This window comes from Pimephales promelas, chromosome 3 (assembly GCF_988280905.1).
Source record: "Pimephales promelas chromosome 3, fPimPro1.hap1.1, whole genome shotgun sequence".
NCBI classification, from domain to species: Eukaryota; Metazoa; Chordata; class Actinopteri; order Cypriniformes; family Leuciscidae; genus Pimephales; species Pimephales promelas.
In genome coordinates, this window is record NC_142771.1 from 23,061,219 (window position 1) to 23,080,387 (window position 19,169).

Genomic DNA, 19,169 nt, shown 5'->3' on the forward strand with positions numbered 1-19,169 from the left:
CACAAATACTACCATGAAGAATTCATATTTTACCATTTAAATAAATGCACATTTTGTTGGCATTAAAATAATGAGAAATGTTGTCGGAAATGTGCTTAACGGTCACAGAAAAAAAAAAATCATAATGGTACTTTCAACAAAATAGGTATTTGAGCAAAATATATTTTATAGTAACACAAAAATAAAGTGTTAGCATTAGCAAATATAAAAGGGTTAGTTCACCCAAAAATGAAAATTAAGTCTTTAAGTACTCACCCCCGTGCTGTACCAACCCCGTAAGACCTTTGTTCGTCTTCGGAACACAAATGAAGATATTTTTGATTAAATTTGAGAGGTGGATCACTGCTACATAGACTCCTAAGGGATTGAAACTTGACGGCCCAGAAAGTCATTAAAGAAAATGTTTAAATATTCCATGTGACTACAGTGGCTCAACTATAAGTTAATCAAGCGACGCGAACACTTTTTGTGCGAAAAAACAAATAAAAATAACGACTTTATTTAACACAAAAAGTATTCTCGAAAAAAAAAAGTTTGATTATCACCAAACATTTTACAGAAAACAAAATATAACTTAAGAAACCACGCATGAAAGCAAACTAGACATGCAGAAACAAATATTTGCAAGTGGTTTAAGCAATAGGCATGTTATAGATTTGGACGCAAATTGAGTTTATTTGTAAAAAAAAAACAGTAACAGGAAAAGTAAAGACATCTCCCCTGAAAACCACCAAAACAAACACAACAGCAACCCCCTCAGCACAGTAATGATAAATGTGAAAGATAACTCAACAGATGAAGTAACAGGCAACTCCATCAGGCACTTAGAAGAGAGATGTGGAGTGCACGGATTAAAATACAAGTTTAAAATGAAGACAAAAAATGAAATAAGAGGGTGTTCTGTTCACAAAGAATAAAAAAAGACAGCCGATGTCTTCTAGCCTTAACCATTAAAATGACACCAGAAATAAGTTAAAACCAATCATTTCTACATGTTCAGCAAACATTACATATTTTACACACATGTAAAGGTCACACTGCTGTTCCAGATAACATATAGTCAACACACACAGCCTAGTGATGATCACCTATTATTATCACATCAACTTTCTTTCTAGAGCTGCTATGTCTGGGCTGTCCTGAAGCCCTTTGTGCGTGCAGAAGCTCAGCTCACGGTTTTAAATCGTCTAAATCTGGTGATAATATACAGTATTGTCCTTTAAGTAGCATCCTCCTCTAGATAAACATATACGATCATTTACAGTTTCTTTACATTTTGGACATAAGATCAATTTAGTGTATTTTAAAAGAAAACGGGTTTAAATGGAAGCAATATGAATAAATGCCCCCAAATGTCCCCTTGATAGTAAGAAAAGCATGACAGTGTGTTCTCTTACATTGCACAAAATAAACAAGCAGCCTCAGCGAATTAACATTTACATTAACATCAATATGTGCTGAAGTCTGATCCTTCTCAAATGTCTGATTTCTTACCCCTCAATATAAAATGATGATAGTTACGTTTATTTTAGGAAATGGTGAACGCATTACTGATTGGAAAAACAAAAGACAACCTTTAAAGACAGGACCAGCAACTACATCAAGGAGAACATATTTGCTTGTGCCTTTGTACATAGCTACTTGTATATGGCTTATGACGATTGTGCTTGAAAGGTTTCAGGACGATTTCTAGTGCAAGCAGGATGTAAAGTCATTTGGAAAGACTAAATATTTAATAGGTGGTTTTCCGTTTAGAAAGTTTGTTGCTACTGTAGAATAACACCCATGTCAATCTAGTCCACACAAACACGTGAGATGAGAGGTTTTAGACACGAAACCTGCATGAGATCAGTTAGAAGACCAGCGGTGCCCAGTCATTCTGAGTGCGCCCATACTGTACATGGAGAAACAGAGCAGAAGTTTATGATGGAAAAGAAAAATTATGAATGTATTATGAATTCAAGAGTAATTCCAAAAGTAACAGGATTTTACCTGGATGTCAGTGAGCTCTTTATGGAATCTCTTGGCAAGGTCTGGACCGTTCTTCATTGTAGGAATTTGGTAGGTCTAAAAAAAAAAAAGAGTTTAATAAATTTAGTAATATACTTAAGCCAGCACACTCTAGGGGTGCTTCTCAATTCTTATTGGTGTATCCTCATTTCCTTTCCTCACGTCTCAGCTCCACCCCTTGTAGGATGCGAGGAAAGGCTGTTGGGTGGAAAATGGAGGACAGACGAATCGAATGAAAGCTTTTTTATATATTGGAATACTTGATCACTTGAGCGTCACTTCATACTTCACTGATGACGCTCATCAGATGCGCTCAAATGATCTGCCCATGTGTTGTTAAAGTTTTTTTTTTTTTTTTAAGAAATTCATAATAAATATTTAGTCATCTATAGCACCGTTAACATTTACCAATCTGCCAAAAGATAACCTATATATCAAGTAAAATCGGACAGTGTATTTACATTCACGCTCTGTAAAGCACATCAAATCTTAAATAACCTAAACCACCCACTCCATCAATATTTCACTCCCCTTCCTTCTGACCATAGGTATAGATTACCTATGTGTAGTAAGAGTTTTGTTCCTGTAGCTATATTAGTTTTAAATACATAGGAAATCGGCCATTGATACATCATCTTATGCTTTGTGATATGTCTGATTGTTGATTGTGTTATGATAAGTTAACACTTTTTGTGTCATGTTATGTACGCATCTGCGGTGGAAACAAATTTCCTATTAGGTAAAAATAAATTATCAATGTTTTTATTTAGCTGTAAAAATGCATTCAGTGGACATTTGCATTAGAGAGCCGAAGTGTGCATTTCCTGTTACCTTTCCTCTGTAGAGCAGACTGCCGACTGGACACACCACACACGCAGTACCAGAACCGAACACCTCCAGAACCCGTCCTTCATCTAAAGCGCTTATCAGATCCTGCATTAATACTTGGCGCTCTGTCACTTTGAAGTCCCCCTAAAAAAAGAAACACAACCGTTACAAATCGTACTGTGGTGGAATCATGACACAGGTATGACAACAGACATATTGGTACTTGATAAACTAAACTAAATAACATGCTATGGAACGATTACCATAGTCATATACCAGCTGTTGGGAAACTGAATCGTGAGCCACACCTGGCTCTCTGACAAAAAACACATGTCTATGTTTTTAGTTGTCTATGCACCTGAAATAAAAAAAGTTTCTAATATTGAAATGGTATATTGAAAAAAACTTTTTTGAAATAATAATTTATATATACACATACATATTATATATATATATATGCATGCTGTGGCAAAATTTTTGGAAAAATGCATTAACCAAAAATGAAAAAGAATTGTTCTTTGGTCAAAAAAGGGCTCCTGAGGCATATACTATGGTATTTTCATAGTATTTAAAAGAATAGCATGGTGTTAGCATGGCACATGTCCTTAATGTATCATTGTTATATCGTTGACTTTGTTATTAGCGTATAAATATAGTTCTTTAATCAAGCAAACCTTTTGATTATATAGATATGATACATAGACAGATAGATAAATAGATAGATCTAATTTTCCTTCCCTGATCAAAATCCCTTTCACTTGTAAGCAACTCTCCATTTCACTTTTTCTTCAGCATTTTTTCATACTTCTCTCACCCATTCTCTTGCGAGGTCCAGCAGCGACTGCCTGGTGACTCCCGGAAGAATGACGCCATCAAGTGGAGGGGTGACGAGCTCTTTCTCTACAAAGACACAAATATCAACAAATAGATTGAGATACATTAGTACGTATCGCCAGCAGGGGGAGACAAGCATCATCATTCCACATGGAATACTCAATACTGTCAACTATCAACTGAATGAACATCTTGCCAAAATATACAGCAGGGCTCGCAGCATGAGAAACTATATCCCACAATGCAATGAACTTGAATTGACCTGGCTATTCTGAGAGTGAGAAATAAACCAAAAGCAATATCTATTTTGATTTTAACACTTTTTTGTCAACTTTTTTGTCTCTCCAGGGCTCCCACACCTTTTGATAAATGCATTTCCATAGATTTTCCATTCTTCGTGATTATTGAATAAGGATTGAAAATAAAACACAGATTTTAAACAAACAAAGAAGAAGTTCTAGCAAAGTAAATATTTTAGAGAAGAGCACTTCTATTTTCGATTACAAAAATAAGTGCTCTTGTGCTCTTATTTTCGATTTCTATAATGAATATAATGTTAAAAATTCAGACATTATTCATTTTCAAGACATTTCTGGGCCTGCATATCTTAACTTCCTGCTATCTCGGACAGGAACTGCAGAAACCCTGTAAGGTATTTTTATACACACGGTTTACAGGGACTCTCCATAGGCATAATAGTTTTTATTCTGTACAAACTGTATATTCTATCCCCTTAGATTAAACCTACCCCTAAAAAGAAAACTTATGCGAGTAATGTGACGTACTGCTGATATTTACGCTACTTCTAACAATCACAAGTTGAGCTTTAATGGTAAATGGACTGCATATGGCGCTTTCACAGATCCAATGGCCACCAAAGTGCTTTACATTTTACCTCACATTCATCCATTCACTCACTCATTCACATGGTAGTCATGCAAGGCGCCATCCAGCTCGTTGGGAGCATAGGGGGTTAGGTGTCTTGCTAACGGACTACAACATGAACCACTGAGCCACTGCCGCCCTGCTTAATTATTGAGATGGTTCTCACTGCAGAACATGAAATCCATGGGGAGGAGTCCAGATCCAACTCCTCCCACCTTATATACACCTAAACCTACCCAACTCCGCCCCCTGATGCCTAAACCCAACCCTAATCCTACCCATCTCCACCCCTTGGATCTTGATCTGACTCCTCCTCCTGGATCTGAGTAAATCATGGGCTAATTTAATTTTTTTGGGTGAACGATACCTTTAATTTGTGTAAGGGTGAATTACGACCTTCAGAAACCCTGTAGAAGCTACTCTCACCTCCTTTCTCTGTGGTCCAGTAGATGAAGAGATTCATGGTTCCGACTTCAGTGATCTCCTCATTGTCTCCGTACAGCCAGAGGACCTGCTGGCAACCCTGCCTGGCCGCCTCGCTCTGAACGGCGATTGTCGGTCCGTAGTTACTGGGAACCATAAAACCACAATTACAGAGCTGCAGTCAAGGCACAAAAACAATGGGTTAGTATGTTTAAACCAAACATTTGAAAAGGAAGAAGTTTATAACAAAGAGTGAAAACACTGATTCATAATATAAACAGACATGTTGTCTACACATTATCTGAACAATACAAGACAGCAGCAAAAAGCTTTGCTAAAGTGGACTTCAAATACTTAATGGGACAGTGAGACAAGGACTGGTGAGAGAGTTGAGACAGATACAGAATATAAACAGAAGCCAGAGCTGTATTAGTGTGAAGGGTCAGAAAACCGCTGAGGATTTACAACAATCCACATAAGCACATGACCAGCTTAATGCAGCCTGCGCAAGGCTGAAATTCTCTGAATGACCTGAATGTGAACATCGACTCTTAGGACTCCACATTGGTGCAAAACAACAACAACATTTACTTTGAACCATTCAAAGGGCAATGGATAGTGACAAACAAATAAATCTCCAGCCGAAGTGTAACTGCTCTTCTGCAATTCATGACTTCACCATTTAAACAATTGAGAAAATGCATTACTATTCCTGCAATAATGAGAAACTGGATACAAGTTTAATGCAAATAAGTAACATCTGAAATGCTTTTGCTCATTCAATAATAGTAGAAATAGTACAAACCAGAGAAAATGGTTTTTCATAAATATTTTCATTTTATTCGCAATTATACCACTCATACAATGTTTATGCTCGTATGCTAATGAGGTATATACATGTGACCAAGTCTCACCCTCCCATCTTGTATTCTCCAACGCCGCCCCTCCAGGCCCGAACGTATCGAGGATCTGCCAGCAAAGACACCGGACTAAAGGCTCCAGTTGCAAAATAAGGTCCAACGGGTCCAATAATGACAAAGAGCAAAGCATGACCAGCTCGAGACACACCTAAAGAAGGCTGAAAAAAAGAAGGGTGGTCAAAATTAAAGATGAAAAGACCAAAATCATTCAACATTACACTCACTGGCCACTTTATTAGGTACACATTGCTAGTACTGGTTTGGACACCATTTTGCCTTCAGAACGGCCTTATTTCTTAAATATTCCTCAGAGATTTTGCTCCATATTGACATGATAGCATCACAATTGCTGCAGATTTGTCGCCTGCACATACATGATGTGAATCTTCTGTTTCACCTCATCCCAATAGTGGTGCTCTATTGGGTTGAGATCTGGAGGATATTTAAGTATAGTGAATTCATTGTCATGTTCAAGAAACAAGTTTGAGATGACTTGAGCTTTGTGACATAGCGCGATATCCCACTGGAACCAGCCATCAGAGGATACAATGCTCAATTGGTACTAAGGAGCCCAAAGTGTGTCAAGAAAACATCCCCCACTCCATTACACCACCAGCAGCAGCCTGAACCGTTGATGCCAGGCAATGTTTTTCCAATCTTCTTTTGCCCAATTTTGGAGTGCCTGTGTGAACTGTAGCCTCAGTTTCCTGTTCTTAGCTGATAGGAGTGGTTCTTTGCTGCTGTAGCCTATCAGGTTCGATGTGTTTGTGCGTTCTTCTGCAAACCTTGGTTGTAACGAGTGGTTATTTGAGTTGCTGTTTGTCTTTTTATCAGCTCAAACCAGTTTGACCATTCTCTTCTCTCCTCTGGCATCAACAAGGGAATTTCTTTGCCCACAGTACTGCCACTCACTGGATATTTTCTCATTGATTCTTTTTCAGACCATTCTCTGCAAACCCTAGAGATGGTTGTGCGTGGAAATCCCAGTAGAGTTCTGAAAAACTCAGTCCATCTAGCATCAACAACCATGCCACATACAAAATCACCTGTCTTCTCCATTCTGATGCTCACTTCAACAGATCGTTTCGACCATGTCTACATGCTTAAATGCATTGAGGTACTGCCATGTGATTGGCCGATTAACAGTTGTACCTAATAAAGTGTCCGGTGAGTGTATATTTGAATATTTAAGGTTTCTTACTTCAGTTCCTATAAACGTAGGTCTGATGTACAGACTGGCATCTGTGGAGTAAGGAACCCATTCTTGGTCGATCTCAACCAGCTTATTGATACACTTCACCAGTTCGGCCTTATCAAACAACTAGAAAAGACAGACAGGGAGAATATGTTGATGGAAAGAGATACAGTCCACAGATTGGCTCACTTGAAATGTGATAATATCAAAGAACATGATCAGTCAATAAACTAAAGTAGGTCTGTAAACGCCTAATAGGATAAGATGAAGACTAACAGGTAGGCAGCTCCTTTCAGTGCTCCGGTACATTCGCTCCATATTCAACATCGGTCTGAAGAGACGGATATGGTTATCTACTCCCCGGAAGGCCTTCATGCCCTCAAATAGCTGCGAATAAAACAGAAGAACAGAAAAATTCAGAAAAATAAATAAATAAATATACATATATATATATATATATATATATATATATATATATTGTTGGTACTCTATTAATAATGGTTATTAATTTTTTTTAGGATTCTTTCAATGAAAAGAAAGTTCAGCATTAGAAAAAGAGGTCACTTAAATAAGAGTCATCCTTGAAGAATAAAACTAAAGTATTAATTTTTGACCCCAAACTTTTGAGCGGTACTGCACATAACCTTCATTGTTGAGCTGGATAATTAACTATATATTAATCAATGATATTTTATAAAATGTGTGAAAAGAACATTATGAATTATAATACACACACACAAAAAACAATAAAAATAAATGAAATAAAAGACAATAATAAATGAGATAAGTACCTTTATAACTTAATTGCAATTAAAATATAGAGAAAAACAATTGTGCAGGGCAGGCATTATATTTCTAAATTTTGTCTTGGTGCGGAGCATCTGACAGGATTCAGGTAAAAACAGAGGAGTTTTTGGCTAAATGAGAAAAAGATGCTAAGAACCACGTGGTTCACACACTCCCTTACCTCTATGGAGTAATGCAGGGCTGAGGAAGCAGGATGAAGGGACAGATTCTGGAAAGGCTTGATCTGAGGTGCCTCCCATCCTCCTGCAGCAGACCAATTGATGGTCAGCATGTGGTCTGAAAACTGCTTACCAAACACAAGGCTTGAAGGGTCCGGCTTTGGCTTCAGTACAGGGTTCCTCTCTATAGTAAGATCTGCAGCCTGACACAAACAAACATGGAGAGAAAAAGAGGAAGAGAAAACGAAAAGACAGAGAGGGGCGGGGGAGTACAGCAGGCATGTGGACAGGTGTTTATTCATTATCATTGATTGCACATGCATTTGAAAAATGAATCTGGATTCATCATGCCAGTCAAGCTCTTATAGAAATTGAATTCAATTAAATTGCAGTGAGAATAAGGGAAGGGGGTTGTTGGAAGAAAGAAAGCGTGCAAGAGGGCAAAGGCACAAAGAAAAGAGACGTCAGATCCCACAAGGCGACACCGTGGCCTGCTTAACACTTCAGAAACTGCAACTCAAGATGAGCCGTAAAAATGTACAGGTCTGGAAATGATCTGCATTGCCCCCAAAAATGTGATTGTACCGACTCTGAGGTAAAACTGAAATAATTGCACAAATTCCCAAAAACCTAAGGCCCAGGCTAACCAGGCTGGTGAAACAGAAATAAAAAAGTGGTGCGTGAACCTGGCTCGACAGGTTTGTTTTAATACCTTGAAGGAGGAACTGACGAACCGCAACGATCCACATGACAGGGAGAGAGGATGAAGAAAGCGTCCATTTAGTGCCTTAAAACACAGAAACAGAGTGTGACTTCAACCATTTCCTTTCATTTGTTGTTTTTGACAGCTGCTGTTTAGCCCTCACGAGATGTGAAGGTTGAGTTATGTACCAACTGTATACCTGTATTTATGCAGAAGGTGACAGCTGGGTCACACAGTAACGGTGCTTTAAATAGCTAAAATCCCTGAGTGTGAGTGTATCGGTAAAAGTAAAAGAAAGTTGAACTTTTTTTCCTCAATAAACTAAGACACACACCAATAAGCTCCTCTTCTATTTCGTTTTCTTTGCATGTTTTATTAGGCATTTGTTTGCCTAATAAATAATGTAGCATGGCTACACGATAGCTTGCTGCTCGGTCTGTTGGGTCTCGAACTCTCTAAACTCTGTAGATAATTTGGCAAACAATGTGTCTTATGGAAAGATGCTTGACCATTAGTTCCTAAAAAAACTAGCCTATATTATTGCAACTAGTATTTATTTTAATTAATAATAGAAAGTAACCCAATAGTTTCTAGTACCTTTTTTAACAAAAATAAACATTTATTAAATTAGCATTTACTTCTTTGTTACTAGCCACTATCCAGGTATGGTCAAGTAACTAGACTCACCTAAAGGATTATTAGGAACACTTCTATGTTTGACTGCCTTAATTCTACGTGGCATTGATTCAACTAGAAATGTTGGCCCATATTGATAGGATAGCATCTTGCAGTTGATGGAGATTTGTGGGATGCACATCCAGGGCACAAATGCTCTATTGGGTTGATATCTGGTGATTGTGGGGGCCATTTTAGTACACTCATTGTCATTTTCAAGAAACCAATTTGAAATGATTCAAGCTTTGTGACATGATGCATTATCTTGCTGGAAGTAGCCATCAGAGAATGGGTACATGGTGGCCATAAAGGGATGGACATGGTCAGAAACAATGCTCAGGTAGGCCGTGGCATATAAACGATGCCCAATTGGCACTAAGGGGCCTAAAGTGTGCCAAAAAAACATCCCCCACACACCAGTACACCACCACCACCAGCCTGCACAGTGGCAACAAGGCATGACGGATCCATGTTTTCATTCTGTTAACACCAAATTCTGACTCTACCATCTGAATCTCTCAACAGAAATCAAGACTCATCAGACCAGGCAACATTTTTCCAGTCTTCAACTGTCCCATTTTGGTGAGCTCTTGAGAAATTTAGCCTCTTTTTCCTATTTGTAGTGGAGATGAGTGGTACCCGGTGGGGTCTTCTGCTGTTGTAGCCCATCCGCCAAAAGGTTGTGCATGTTGTGGCTTCACAAATGCTTTGCTGCATACCTCGGTTGTAACGAGAGGTTATTTGAGTCAAAGTTGCTCTTCTATCAGCTTGAATCAGTCAGCCCATTCTCCTCTGACCTCTAACATCAACAAGGCATTTTCACCCACAGGACTGCAGCATACTGAATGTTTTTCCATTTTCACACCATTCTTTGTAAACTCTAGAAATGGTTGTGTTTGAAAATCCCAGTAACTGAGCAGAAGTGGAAAATCAGACCGGCCCGTCTGGCACCAACAACCATGTCACGCTCAAAATTGCTTAAATCGCCTTTCTTTCCCACTCTGACATTCAGTTTGGAGTTCAGGAGATTGTCTTGACCAGGACCACACCCCTAAATGCATTGAAGCAACTGCCATGTGACTGATTGATTAGATAATGTCATTAATAAGAAATTAAACTGGTGTTCCTGATAATCCTTTACGTGAGTGTATAACACCTATGGTTCTGGTAACAAATAGAAATGTGGATAGAATCCAGGTAAAAGTTGAAACGACTCACTGTTTAGTATTCCAATTATAACTAGTATTAACTATTGATTAAAGTAGTAGTACATATTTCTTAGTATCTACTTGGAGAGTGCCATCTAATTCAGTTAGTATGATTTCTTATCTCACTTGTCAACATATCTTTACCCCAACATATGTAATGAATACTAGTCATAATCTTTTAGTTGAATATAAAAAAATCTATTAAGATTGAACAATTAGTTACTAACAAATAAGAACTAACACCTAATGGAAAGTAAAACAGGAATAGACACCAGCACCAGGACTACATACTAGTTGGAAATTAGTAGATACGTCACAGAAGCATATTGATTTTATTTGCAAATTTTAACCAGTAAAAAGTTACTTGTTGGATTGTGACTAGAAGCAAAGGAACACTAATGTCCCGTGAATAATCAACTAAAAAGAAATGGGTCACTACTACTGTAATGAATAGCCTACAAGAGCTCTATCTAACAAATAGTTAAATTGAAAATACAGCCTCATAGTATTAAAATACCAGTAATATTTTTATTTTATTTTTTTTTTTAAATAAAAACATGCTGACAACATAAATGGATAACAGTTATGTCAGTTAATGAATGTTAAGTCTGCATCCGGAAATACGTGGAAAGCTGCAGTCATTAGCGATTTGCAGGTGACGTTACTTTTGAAAACAGAAATTCAGAGAAATAAAAAATAAAAACGTTTTAACCAAAATATAAAAACAAACACTTAAAAATTATGCCTCCTCCACTTGTGGTGATTGAAATTTGAGTGTTGTCGATTTGCAACGTCGATGATTCGCAGCTTAAATCTGCTTAATACAGTTCTGTTAAATATACTCCAGACACACGTCGAGTGTGTTTACAGAGCCATTAATTATTGATAGAATGATTTGGAGATGTGGTGGCGAAGATAAGTGAATTGATCTTTGAACTCACCGTCCTGAGCGCTGCCATTGCTGCTGAAAGATGAATGGTAAACTAGTCCGAGTGGGAGCAACTGCCCCAGATTGACTGATCTCTGCGTTCCGGATTGAAGCCCTGAAGAACAACGGAAATGTTCTCGGGTTTTAAAACAGTCAAGCTTATTCTCATCCTTTTCCACACAAGTCAGTGTGATATTCGCATCAAAATTCTTGTTCTAAATATCTTAATGCTGTTATTTGTTATACCACTAGGATAAGCCTGCAAAAGGCAGATACTAGAAACTTTCTAAATGAGTAAAACACTTTTATATTTCTGACCACTCATTCGATAAACTTGAATAAATATGATTTGATTATATCATTACATCTTTATATGAATTTAAAAATACATTAATATTACAAACAAAACAATTCCCGTCCATCAAAGGGTTAACCCTCGGGTAGGAGTGACGGATCTCTCGTATCTTATTGGATAAAACGAGTTGTGGTCAAATCAGCGAGGTGAAACAAGGTCATGAGAGAAACATTCCATTCATGGGTTAGTATGTGAGGCGTTGGTCCAATTCGGCTTAATGATTGGCTTTTAGAAATTCAAAGAAATATTTTTTATGTCAATACCTTCAGATGATGATGTCATACAAATAAATATATAGCCCGTCACCTGTGTTGGTAGCTTTAGAGTTCCCAGAAGACTAAAACCCAGTTTCTATTTGCATATTTAATTGATTTATTTTCTGTCTCAAACTTTCAAATTCAGGATTTGCTAGCTCTTTTAATGGCTGTATCATTTTGATGTCAAAGGACTCAGAACAAGAACACATTATTTCTGTTACATTATCTCAGAATAATCCCTTGAGTGGCACTGGACATGTTAAAGAGGCTCTGTCATACTTTTTCTAGTTAATATAAGTAAAATAATTTGACAACATGTGTACAACAATTAAGCTTTTTAATTGGTAGCCTACAAAAAAATGCAGAAATACAATGTATGTGTATAGCCCTCATGAGTAACATTATGTATCAGTATGAACAGTATGAACCACATAACAGTATGAAATCACATCCTATCAAGAGTCATTTATTAAGTTTCAAAAAACACTCAATTACACTTCACAGTTAAAATCAGATTAGATTTAGATCAGATTATTATGTGACACACATGCCTGGAAATGATTACTTGTAAACATCATTCTTTGCAAGCTCATTCATGGTAATGTAAATTACAGTTCGGGTCCCTTTCATATATAACTACTGTAATATTTGCATTAATAAAAATTAAAAAGCTTTTAGATTAATTAAAATTGTGTACAAAACATAACATCCTCCCCCTCCATTATAATAGTAAAATTCTGTTACTATTAGAAATGCAAACAATTACAGATGGCTTTAAATGTAACAATGGTCAGGTATACAAAATTTACCTAACCATCATACATAATTATCAGTAATTCACCCTAAATCAAACCCTAATCATATAGTAAGTACAAGTTGTTCATTAATATTACTCACAGTACTTATTTGTATAATTGCACTTTAACAAAAGCACCTTAAAAAATGTAACCAAAATCTCATATTGTGTCAATAAATAGTTGCATTTTGAAGCATCACTGCCTCAAAAGCATCTAAAAAGCTGTCTGAGAGCAGGAATAAAACCATTATCATTTTAAGGACCTTTCCATTATTGTTCAGTTATGGAATTTGGCTTTTGAAGCCGTAGTTCAGTTCGGCCCCTCCACTTAGAAACAAATCTATCCCAGTACAGAAAGTGGCATCAGCTGCCAAGAAAAGAGCAGCTAATCCACTCTCAGCCTCCGTTCCCATTCGACCAATCAACTGTTGAGTAGAAAGTTGTTACTACAACATATCCAGCAGAACACCAGCTTCTTCTATTGCTCATTTGCCCTTTTGAACACTTACCTGAGCATTTTCTCCCTCCTTAATAGTGGAAGAAGGGTTTTCGGTTTGGCCAGCCAGCTCCTCCCACAGAGGTGTCATTACATTGCCTGGAGAGATGCTATAAAAGATTTTGAATTTAAAGCCGGGTTAATAAATATAATTAATAAACAGTGTTCACAGATGGTAATTCAGTAGGATCATAAAAAATAAATGAATAGTTTATATATAAATAAAAAAGTAAGGAACCGCTTAATTATGTCACTCACCAGTTGACTCTCACTTGATAGCGACTCTCATCCACAGCCATTGCTTTAGTCATGGCGGTGATCGCCCCCTTGTGGAAATATGGAAGTATTGCTATTACCTTCAAGATGATCACTTTCATTTGCACAAACAGAAAAACTCACCTTGGTTGCTACGTAGGTAGCTGCGTCTTTCTGGCCTATAGAGGCGACAAGGCTGGATAAATTGATAATGTTTCCTTGCGTTTTGCGCAGATACGGCAGTGCATACTGCCAAGAGGTTATAGTTAAAAGATAAATAAAAAAAATATCAGTCATACTGCACAAGTAAGGAGACCAGAGTGTTATGTTACTTGACATTGTACCTTGGAAGTAAGGAAGTAGCTGATGAGGTTCAAATTAAGCAGGTCTCTAAACTCCTCTGCAGTGGTTTCATCTGTGGGCTTGTGAGGGGGGTCTGAATGATGTATCATTCAAATCAAATCAGTATTATTAGACTATTTACTTTTAATCATTATTTTGAAATTATTATTACTTTCTAAATAAATATAAAAGTCCTTGTTTAAAATAATCAATAGTGTACAACAAATAAAGTTTTAACTTTAAGTACAAAAAAGACCCTTTGACTTACGCCACCCAGCGTTGTTCACCAAACAGTCGATTTGTCCAAATCTCTCAATCGTCTCACTTATTAATAGCTTCAAGGTAAGATGTGAAAAAAAGAAACAATATTTAGAATATAATTTTTAGTTCTTATAAATAATTATAGTTCTAATTATTAGTTCTTATATAAGCTATTATAAAATGAAAAATCATACATAATCAGAATTATTTAATTATATATATATATATATATATATATATATACGTATAGTTACATATAGATTATAACGCCTTTATACATTATATATTACAAAATTAATCTCAAGTTTTAAATGGAAACATTTTTCAAAAATGGGAAAAAAAACTGAACATTAAACCATAAAACTTTAAACTGCTACAGCTTTAATGGATGAATAAAGTCTTTATTCATTCATTAAAGTAAAGTAAAGTTTGAGAGAAAGAAGATAAAGGGGTAGGACAGAGACTGATCGAGGCGAGTAACATAATGCAATGAACGCCTATGCACACCTTGATGTCATCCTCTTTTGTCACGTCACATGACACAAATAAGCATGATCCCGGCCCTTCCTTATTCAGGACAGACTCAATAGACTGGCCAGCTTGCAACTCAGCTGATAGTAGGAAAAAGAAGGAAACGTTATCGGATTGATTGCTGTAATCAACCTATCTTCAAAAGAAGGCTATATATAAATCTATCACATACTCTCTTGAGCGCAGAACACAACTTTGGACCCATTTTGAACTGCAAAGCAAACATGACAATATTATTATTTACTCTTCCTTTACTTTCGATGTATTAATGAAAGATATATTCTATAAATCCTTACCAAACACTTTAACGATGCCCTTTCCAATGCCTCTAGTGCCCCCAGTCACGATGACAACTTTGTTGACATACCGCTGAACACAAGCCATGTCACTACCCTACGCTATGCGTCCACTTATGCGAAGCCTACTAATGCAGGAAATAAAAAAAAAAATGACAAGTGTCTGCACACGACTAACAGTTTCGTTTACAGTTGACAGCTCGGTTAGTAATTTACTGAAATCATATGATAGAAGAAGTAGCACCCGATGGATATCACATGAGCGTGCTTGCGGTAGAGTTCGCTTCCTGGATTCTTCTTTGTTTCGAATCTCTTTTGGCGAACTGAATGAACCAGTTTACCAAGTCTGGCTGAATCGTCTGAAATATCCTATAGGCTACCTGATATTATGGACTTAATTTTGTGCCATAATCGATCTGTTTTGCAAAGGAAACTCGATTTGCAAACAAAAGCAATGTGCAAACTACAAAGGTCAATATGAGCAAATGAACCTTTTTGAGGTATTTTGCAAAATGTTATTATATATCTAGGCAGAAACCCATGCTATATCACTTAGCACTTCACTCTAGGATGTCTGTAAGCTCTGCCATGAGAACATTTCATTTAATTGAAAGAAGGTCACTTATTTATTTTATTAGGAATTAAACAAAAGCATCTTAAAGGTGCATTGTGCAACATGTTAAAATACACGTTTTTCTAACCCATACATGCTTAAACAATGGCCTGATGCTGGGCCAAATGAGCCATTTTCTGATCACTGCGATTGCCTCTATAATCTTGTACAGTAAAATAAATAAGAGGGATTAGGGATGGAATTTGAGGCTGGGTGTGACATCATGCGCGTTCACGCTCACCTGGCTATGTCTGGTTTGTGTATTCACCGCCATTCTCCGCATCAGCAAAGACAACTCAAGCGATAAAAGTAGAAGATGGATTCAAAGAGACTGGCTTGTTCATTCCAAACCCCAACGCAAACTCCACGTAAGACAAAGAAAAGAAAACTTTTGTCTAGTGCCACAAAAAGGGCCAAATTGGAGTCACAGTCGTCAAAATTGGGAAGGCTTTCAACAAATGGAGAGATCTCGGGTCTGCTCTAGGGCTCAAACGGGATCCTATACAAAGTAATAACTTATATTGTTCATGAACTTGTTTTCATAAAAATACAATCATATGTGGATACAGTAAGCACATAAAACAGTTCAACATGGAGATAGATGGAAACAAAAACCGAAGTTTTCTACTTCCCCCGTTTTCCCCTCACACATAACTTAAGTGTGTAAGTTACTCAAATGCCTTAACCTTCAATAAATTCTTCTCCCCACAAGAACTGGTCAAGCTTACTTTTGTTTATGTACTGGAGAAATCTAATACATTGGCGAGCCACCCAACCCACTGCTCGGCAACAACAAAATCTAACAGTATACACTGCTATTTTCATCTGACTTTGAGCCGAATTCTGACTTGTGCGACTCTTTTTTGGGTCGGGGCGATTTTCAGCTTTGTCATGCGTCGTTTGTCGTGCTGTGTTCATGCAGTGTACGGGGGAAATGAGAGGCGATAAATGGTAACCTCTCCCGTGAGGCAATCGGATAGTCGGATAGCTGGCATGTCAGAGATTTTGCTCCTCGTGAGTCGTGACTATATCGCACAGTTGAAGCAGATCTACCGATTGTCCTAAAGTTTAATCATTTCATCTGCAGCAAGAAAAAGAAAAGAGGGAGATCTTAATTTCTGTAGCTATCAAACTAGCTACACATTACTATTGCTTACCTCCAGTTTGTGTTGCAAAATGGATAAACCATATAGTACACGTCTTCTAAGCCTGTGATGTATTTACACCGTGCCTCTTTAATTTGTTAAACAATGTCCATGTCAAACAAACTGTTTTTGAAATAAAGCTGTTTTGACTAATTATTGCAGTGTTCGGAAATATTATGGCCTGGAGAACGCGAGAGAACAGAGCTAGGCTGGTGGCGTGAGTGATAATGAATTACACCTGTGAGACGCACCGCGGTCCCGCATCTCTCACGGAGGAGCGGAAGCATAAAGGAGGAGCAACGACAGGGAAGATTGAGAGAGAACCAGGCGTTAATGTCTCTGTTCCCTCCTTCAGGGAATGGGGGTTTCATTAGAAACCTAGACGTCAGTGACTGTTGAATCGGGATCCCTATGAAAGGTGCCACAACTGCACCAGCCAGCTGGTCAGGTGCCACACTGCAAGCCAGCTGGTCACCCCACACCTGTTTAGGGATGGTAGTAGGACAGGGCTGTGTGCAGAGAATGTCAATCACTGATGTTACATTCACCCTGAACAGTGAAACTATTGGATAACATTAGGAAGAGTGCCAAATCCAACTGGAAAGGAATGCTACGGAGACCACATCCTGCTTGTAGGAAAGTAACGTGGAGTTACGCATTTGGCCAGACCGACAGGCAGTGCTATATATGAAAGATCTCTATAGTAGATCCCGACTCCACTCTGAGATTGTAAAATCTTTTGAATGTGTTAGGTGTCACCCAGTCCGCAGCTCTGTCTGCCAGAGAGGCTCCGTGCGAAATTCTCAACAGCATCACCAAAGAGGCCGGCCTCCAAGATGAGAGTTGAGAAAGTGAACATTGTCGACCAGGTCCAAGGGAACGCTCACTGACTTTCGTATCCCGTAGGGTGAGCTACGTCGCTGTACACAGCTCCTGCATCAACTCCGGGTCAGAACCTTGTCTAGCTCTTTTAGTGCCTTAGCCTGGTAAACTTGCAGGAGGGCCATGGCGCAGGGCAGAGGCAGCCTGTCCAGCAGCGCTGTAAGCCTTGGCCGCAACAGGCAGCCGAAAATGTACAAACCTTGGAAGGTATACGTGAACGACCCTGCCAGATGGCTGCATTTTGCGGGCATAGCTGAACCGCAACTGTAGCCTCCACCTGAGGGATCTCCACACACCACTTGATGCGGAGGAGGCAGTGGAGCGGCTTCTGGGAGAAAAGGGTCCTTACACTACTTCGTAACCTACTCGTGCACTTCAGAGTAGAAAGGCACTGGAGCAGAACACTGCTGTTCAGCATCCCCCGCCCTGAAAAAGCTACGATCTTTCGGGACACGGTTTCACTCAAGCCCAATGCTCGCGACGGCCCAGGAAAGCATGGTAGTCAGCTCCGGGTCGGACTCGAAGAACGCTACTCTTCCTGAACGGGGCAACGCAGCCGAGCCTTCATCTCAAGAGGACTATATTCAGCCCTCAGATACAGCAATCGACATCCGGTCATCCGTGGGAGCCCCAAATGAGATACTGGGACCTCCATGAGAAGGCCCAGCAACCCCAGCTGGAAGCTCTACAGCCTGCGATGGATGAGAGGAGTGGGGGGCTGTGGGGACTCAACCAGCGAACCTCCTCTGTAATCCTCAGATCACCTTGTGTAGTAACCGAAGTTGCCCTGTGCGCATCAAAGCCAGATCAGGGTATTGCACAGGGGACTCCACCTGTTTCCAAGTATCTTAGTCTTGATCTCAAAATCGCGATGGTCATCTTCCCGCAGTGGGTGCATGACTCGATAACGAACATCACCTTAGCCTGCTTACGACCAAGACACGTGAGACAGAGATTGTGGGTTTCGGACTGGACCAGGAAACGGCCGCAGCCAGAAACACATTGGTGAAATGACATCTTTAAAAAGACGTAACGTCAAACCCGTGCAGGGAATCTCTTTATTAGGGAAACTGCTCTTTAGATGTTGAAGCGCCCAGGGGAACGGTGGCTGCACCAGACTGCACTCTCAGCAACAGCGACCTCTGCTGGAACGCGCTCTCACACCAACACAGGAACAGTATCTTGTTATGGTACTCTCTCGAGCGATGATTGAAGAGCAGAGTGAAAACCTTGTCAACTTGGCTCCGAAGCGAAAGCCTAATGTGAGTATTTGCATGCTGCCCTATTTTAATGAACTACACAAGAATTAAAGTTACTTTAAAAACATTGAAAAAATGGTGAAATATTTATGATAAAACTTTCCAAG

The 19,169-nt window shown here is 38.7% G+C and overlaps 2 protein-coding genes across 3 annotated transcripts; both read right to left on the reverse strand.

The window, feature by feature from the left end:
* Window positions 1-1,542: 1,542 nt before the first annotated feature.
* bcat2 (branched chain amino acid transaminase 2) lies at window positions 1,543-11,775 on the reverse strand. Of its 2 annotated transcripts, none has more exons than XM_039686908.2 (11): window positions 11,588-11,775; window positions 8,773-8,847; window positions 8,063-8,263; window positions 7,372-7,482; window positions 7,102-7,221; window positions 5,895-6,058; window positions 4,984-5,126; window positions 3,653-3,738; window positions 2,842-2,982; window positions 1,993-2,067; window positions 1,543-1,894 (listed from the first exon to the last, which is right to left on the reverse strand). In XM_039686908.2, the coding sequence occupies exons 1-11, from the start codon at window positions 11,603-11,605 to the stop codon at window positions 1,853-1,855; spliced, it is 1,176 nt and encodes a 391-aa protein (XP_039542842.2). In that variant the 5' UTR covers window positions 11,606-11,775; the 3' UTR covers window positions 1,543-1,852. The 2 variants fall into 2 exon arrangements, with proteins under 2 accessions (XP_039542842.2, XP_039542841.2); XM_039686907.2 differs by having other exon boundaries at window positions 8,063-8,421; window positions 11,588-11,689.
* A 731-nt stretch (window positions 11,776-12,506) lies between these two features.
* Window positions 12,507-15,571, reverse strand: hsd17b14 (hydroxysteroid (17-beta) dehydrogenase 14). Its single transcript, XM_039686293.2, has 9 exons — window positions 15,164-15,571; window positions 15,040-15,078; window positions 14,844-14,947; window positions 14,344-14,410; window positions 14,078-14,169; window positions 13,878-13,982; window positions 13,737-13,804; window positions 13,492-13,588; window positions 12,507-13,407 (listed from the first exon to the last, which is right to left on the reverse strand). Exons 1-9 carry the CDS (start codon window positions 15,249-15,251, stop codon window positions 13,264-13,266), a joined length of 804 nt encoding a protein of 267 aa, XP_039542227.2. The 5' UTR covers window positions 15,252-15,571; the 3' UTR covers window positions 12,507-13,263.
* Between the last annotated feature and the right edge of the window lie 3,598 nt (window positions 15,572-19,169).

Excerpts from the sequence above, each read along its gene's own strand:
- bcat2 (XM_039686907.2), bottom strand. The coding sequence starts at position 8,809 with ATGTGGATCGTTGCGGTTCGTCAGTTCCTCCTTCAAG. Across the intron at positions 5,127-5,894 it reads GGAGAATACAAGATGGGAGG|TAACTACGGACCGACAATCG; the intron begins GTGAGACTTGGT and ends TATGGTTCCCAG. Across the intron at positions 2,068-2,841 it reads GTCTGCTCTACAGAGGAAAG|ACCTACCAAATTCCTACAAT; the intron begins GTAACAGGAAAT and ends TTTTTTTTTTAG.
- hsd17b14 (XM_039686293.2), bottom strand. The coding sequence starts at position 15,251 with ATGGCTTGTGTTCAGCGGTATGTCAACAAAGTTGTCATCGTGACTGGG. Across the intron at positions 15,079-15,163 it reads GGGCATCGTTAAAGTGTTTG|TTCAAAATGGGTCCAAAGTT; the intron begins GTAAGGATTTAT and ends TTTGCTTTGCAG. Across the intron at positions 13,805-13,877 it reads CTACCTACGTAGCAACCAAG|GGGGCGATCACCGCCATGAC; the intron begins GTGAGTTTTTCT and ends TATTTCCACAAG.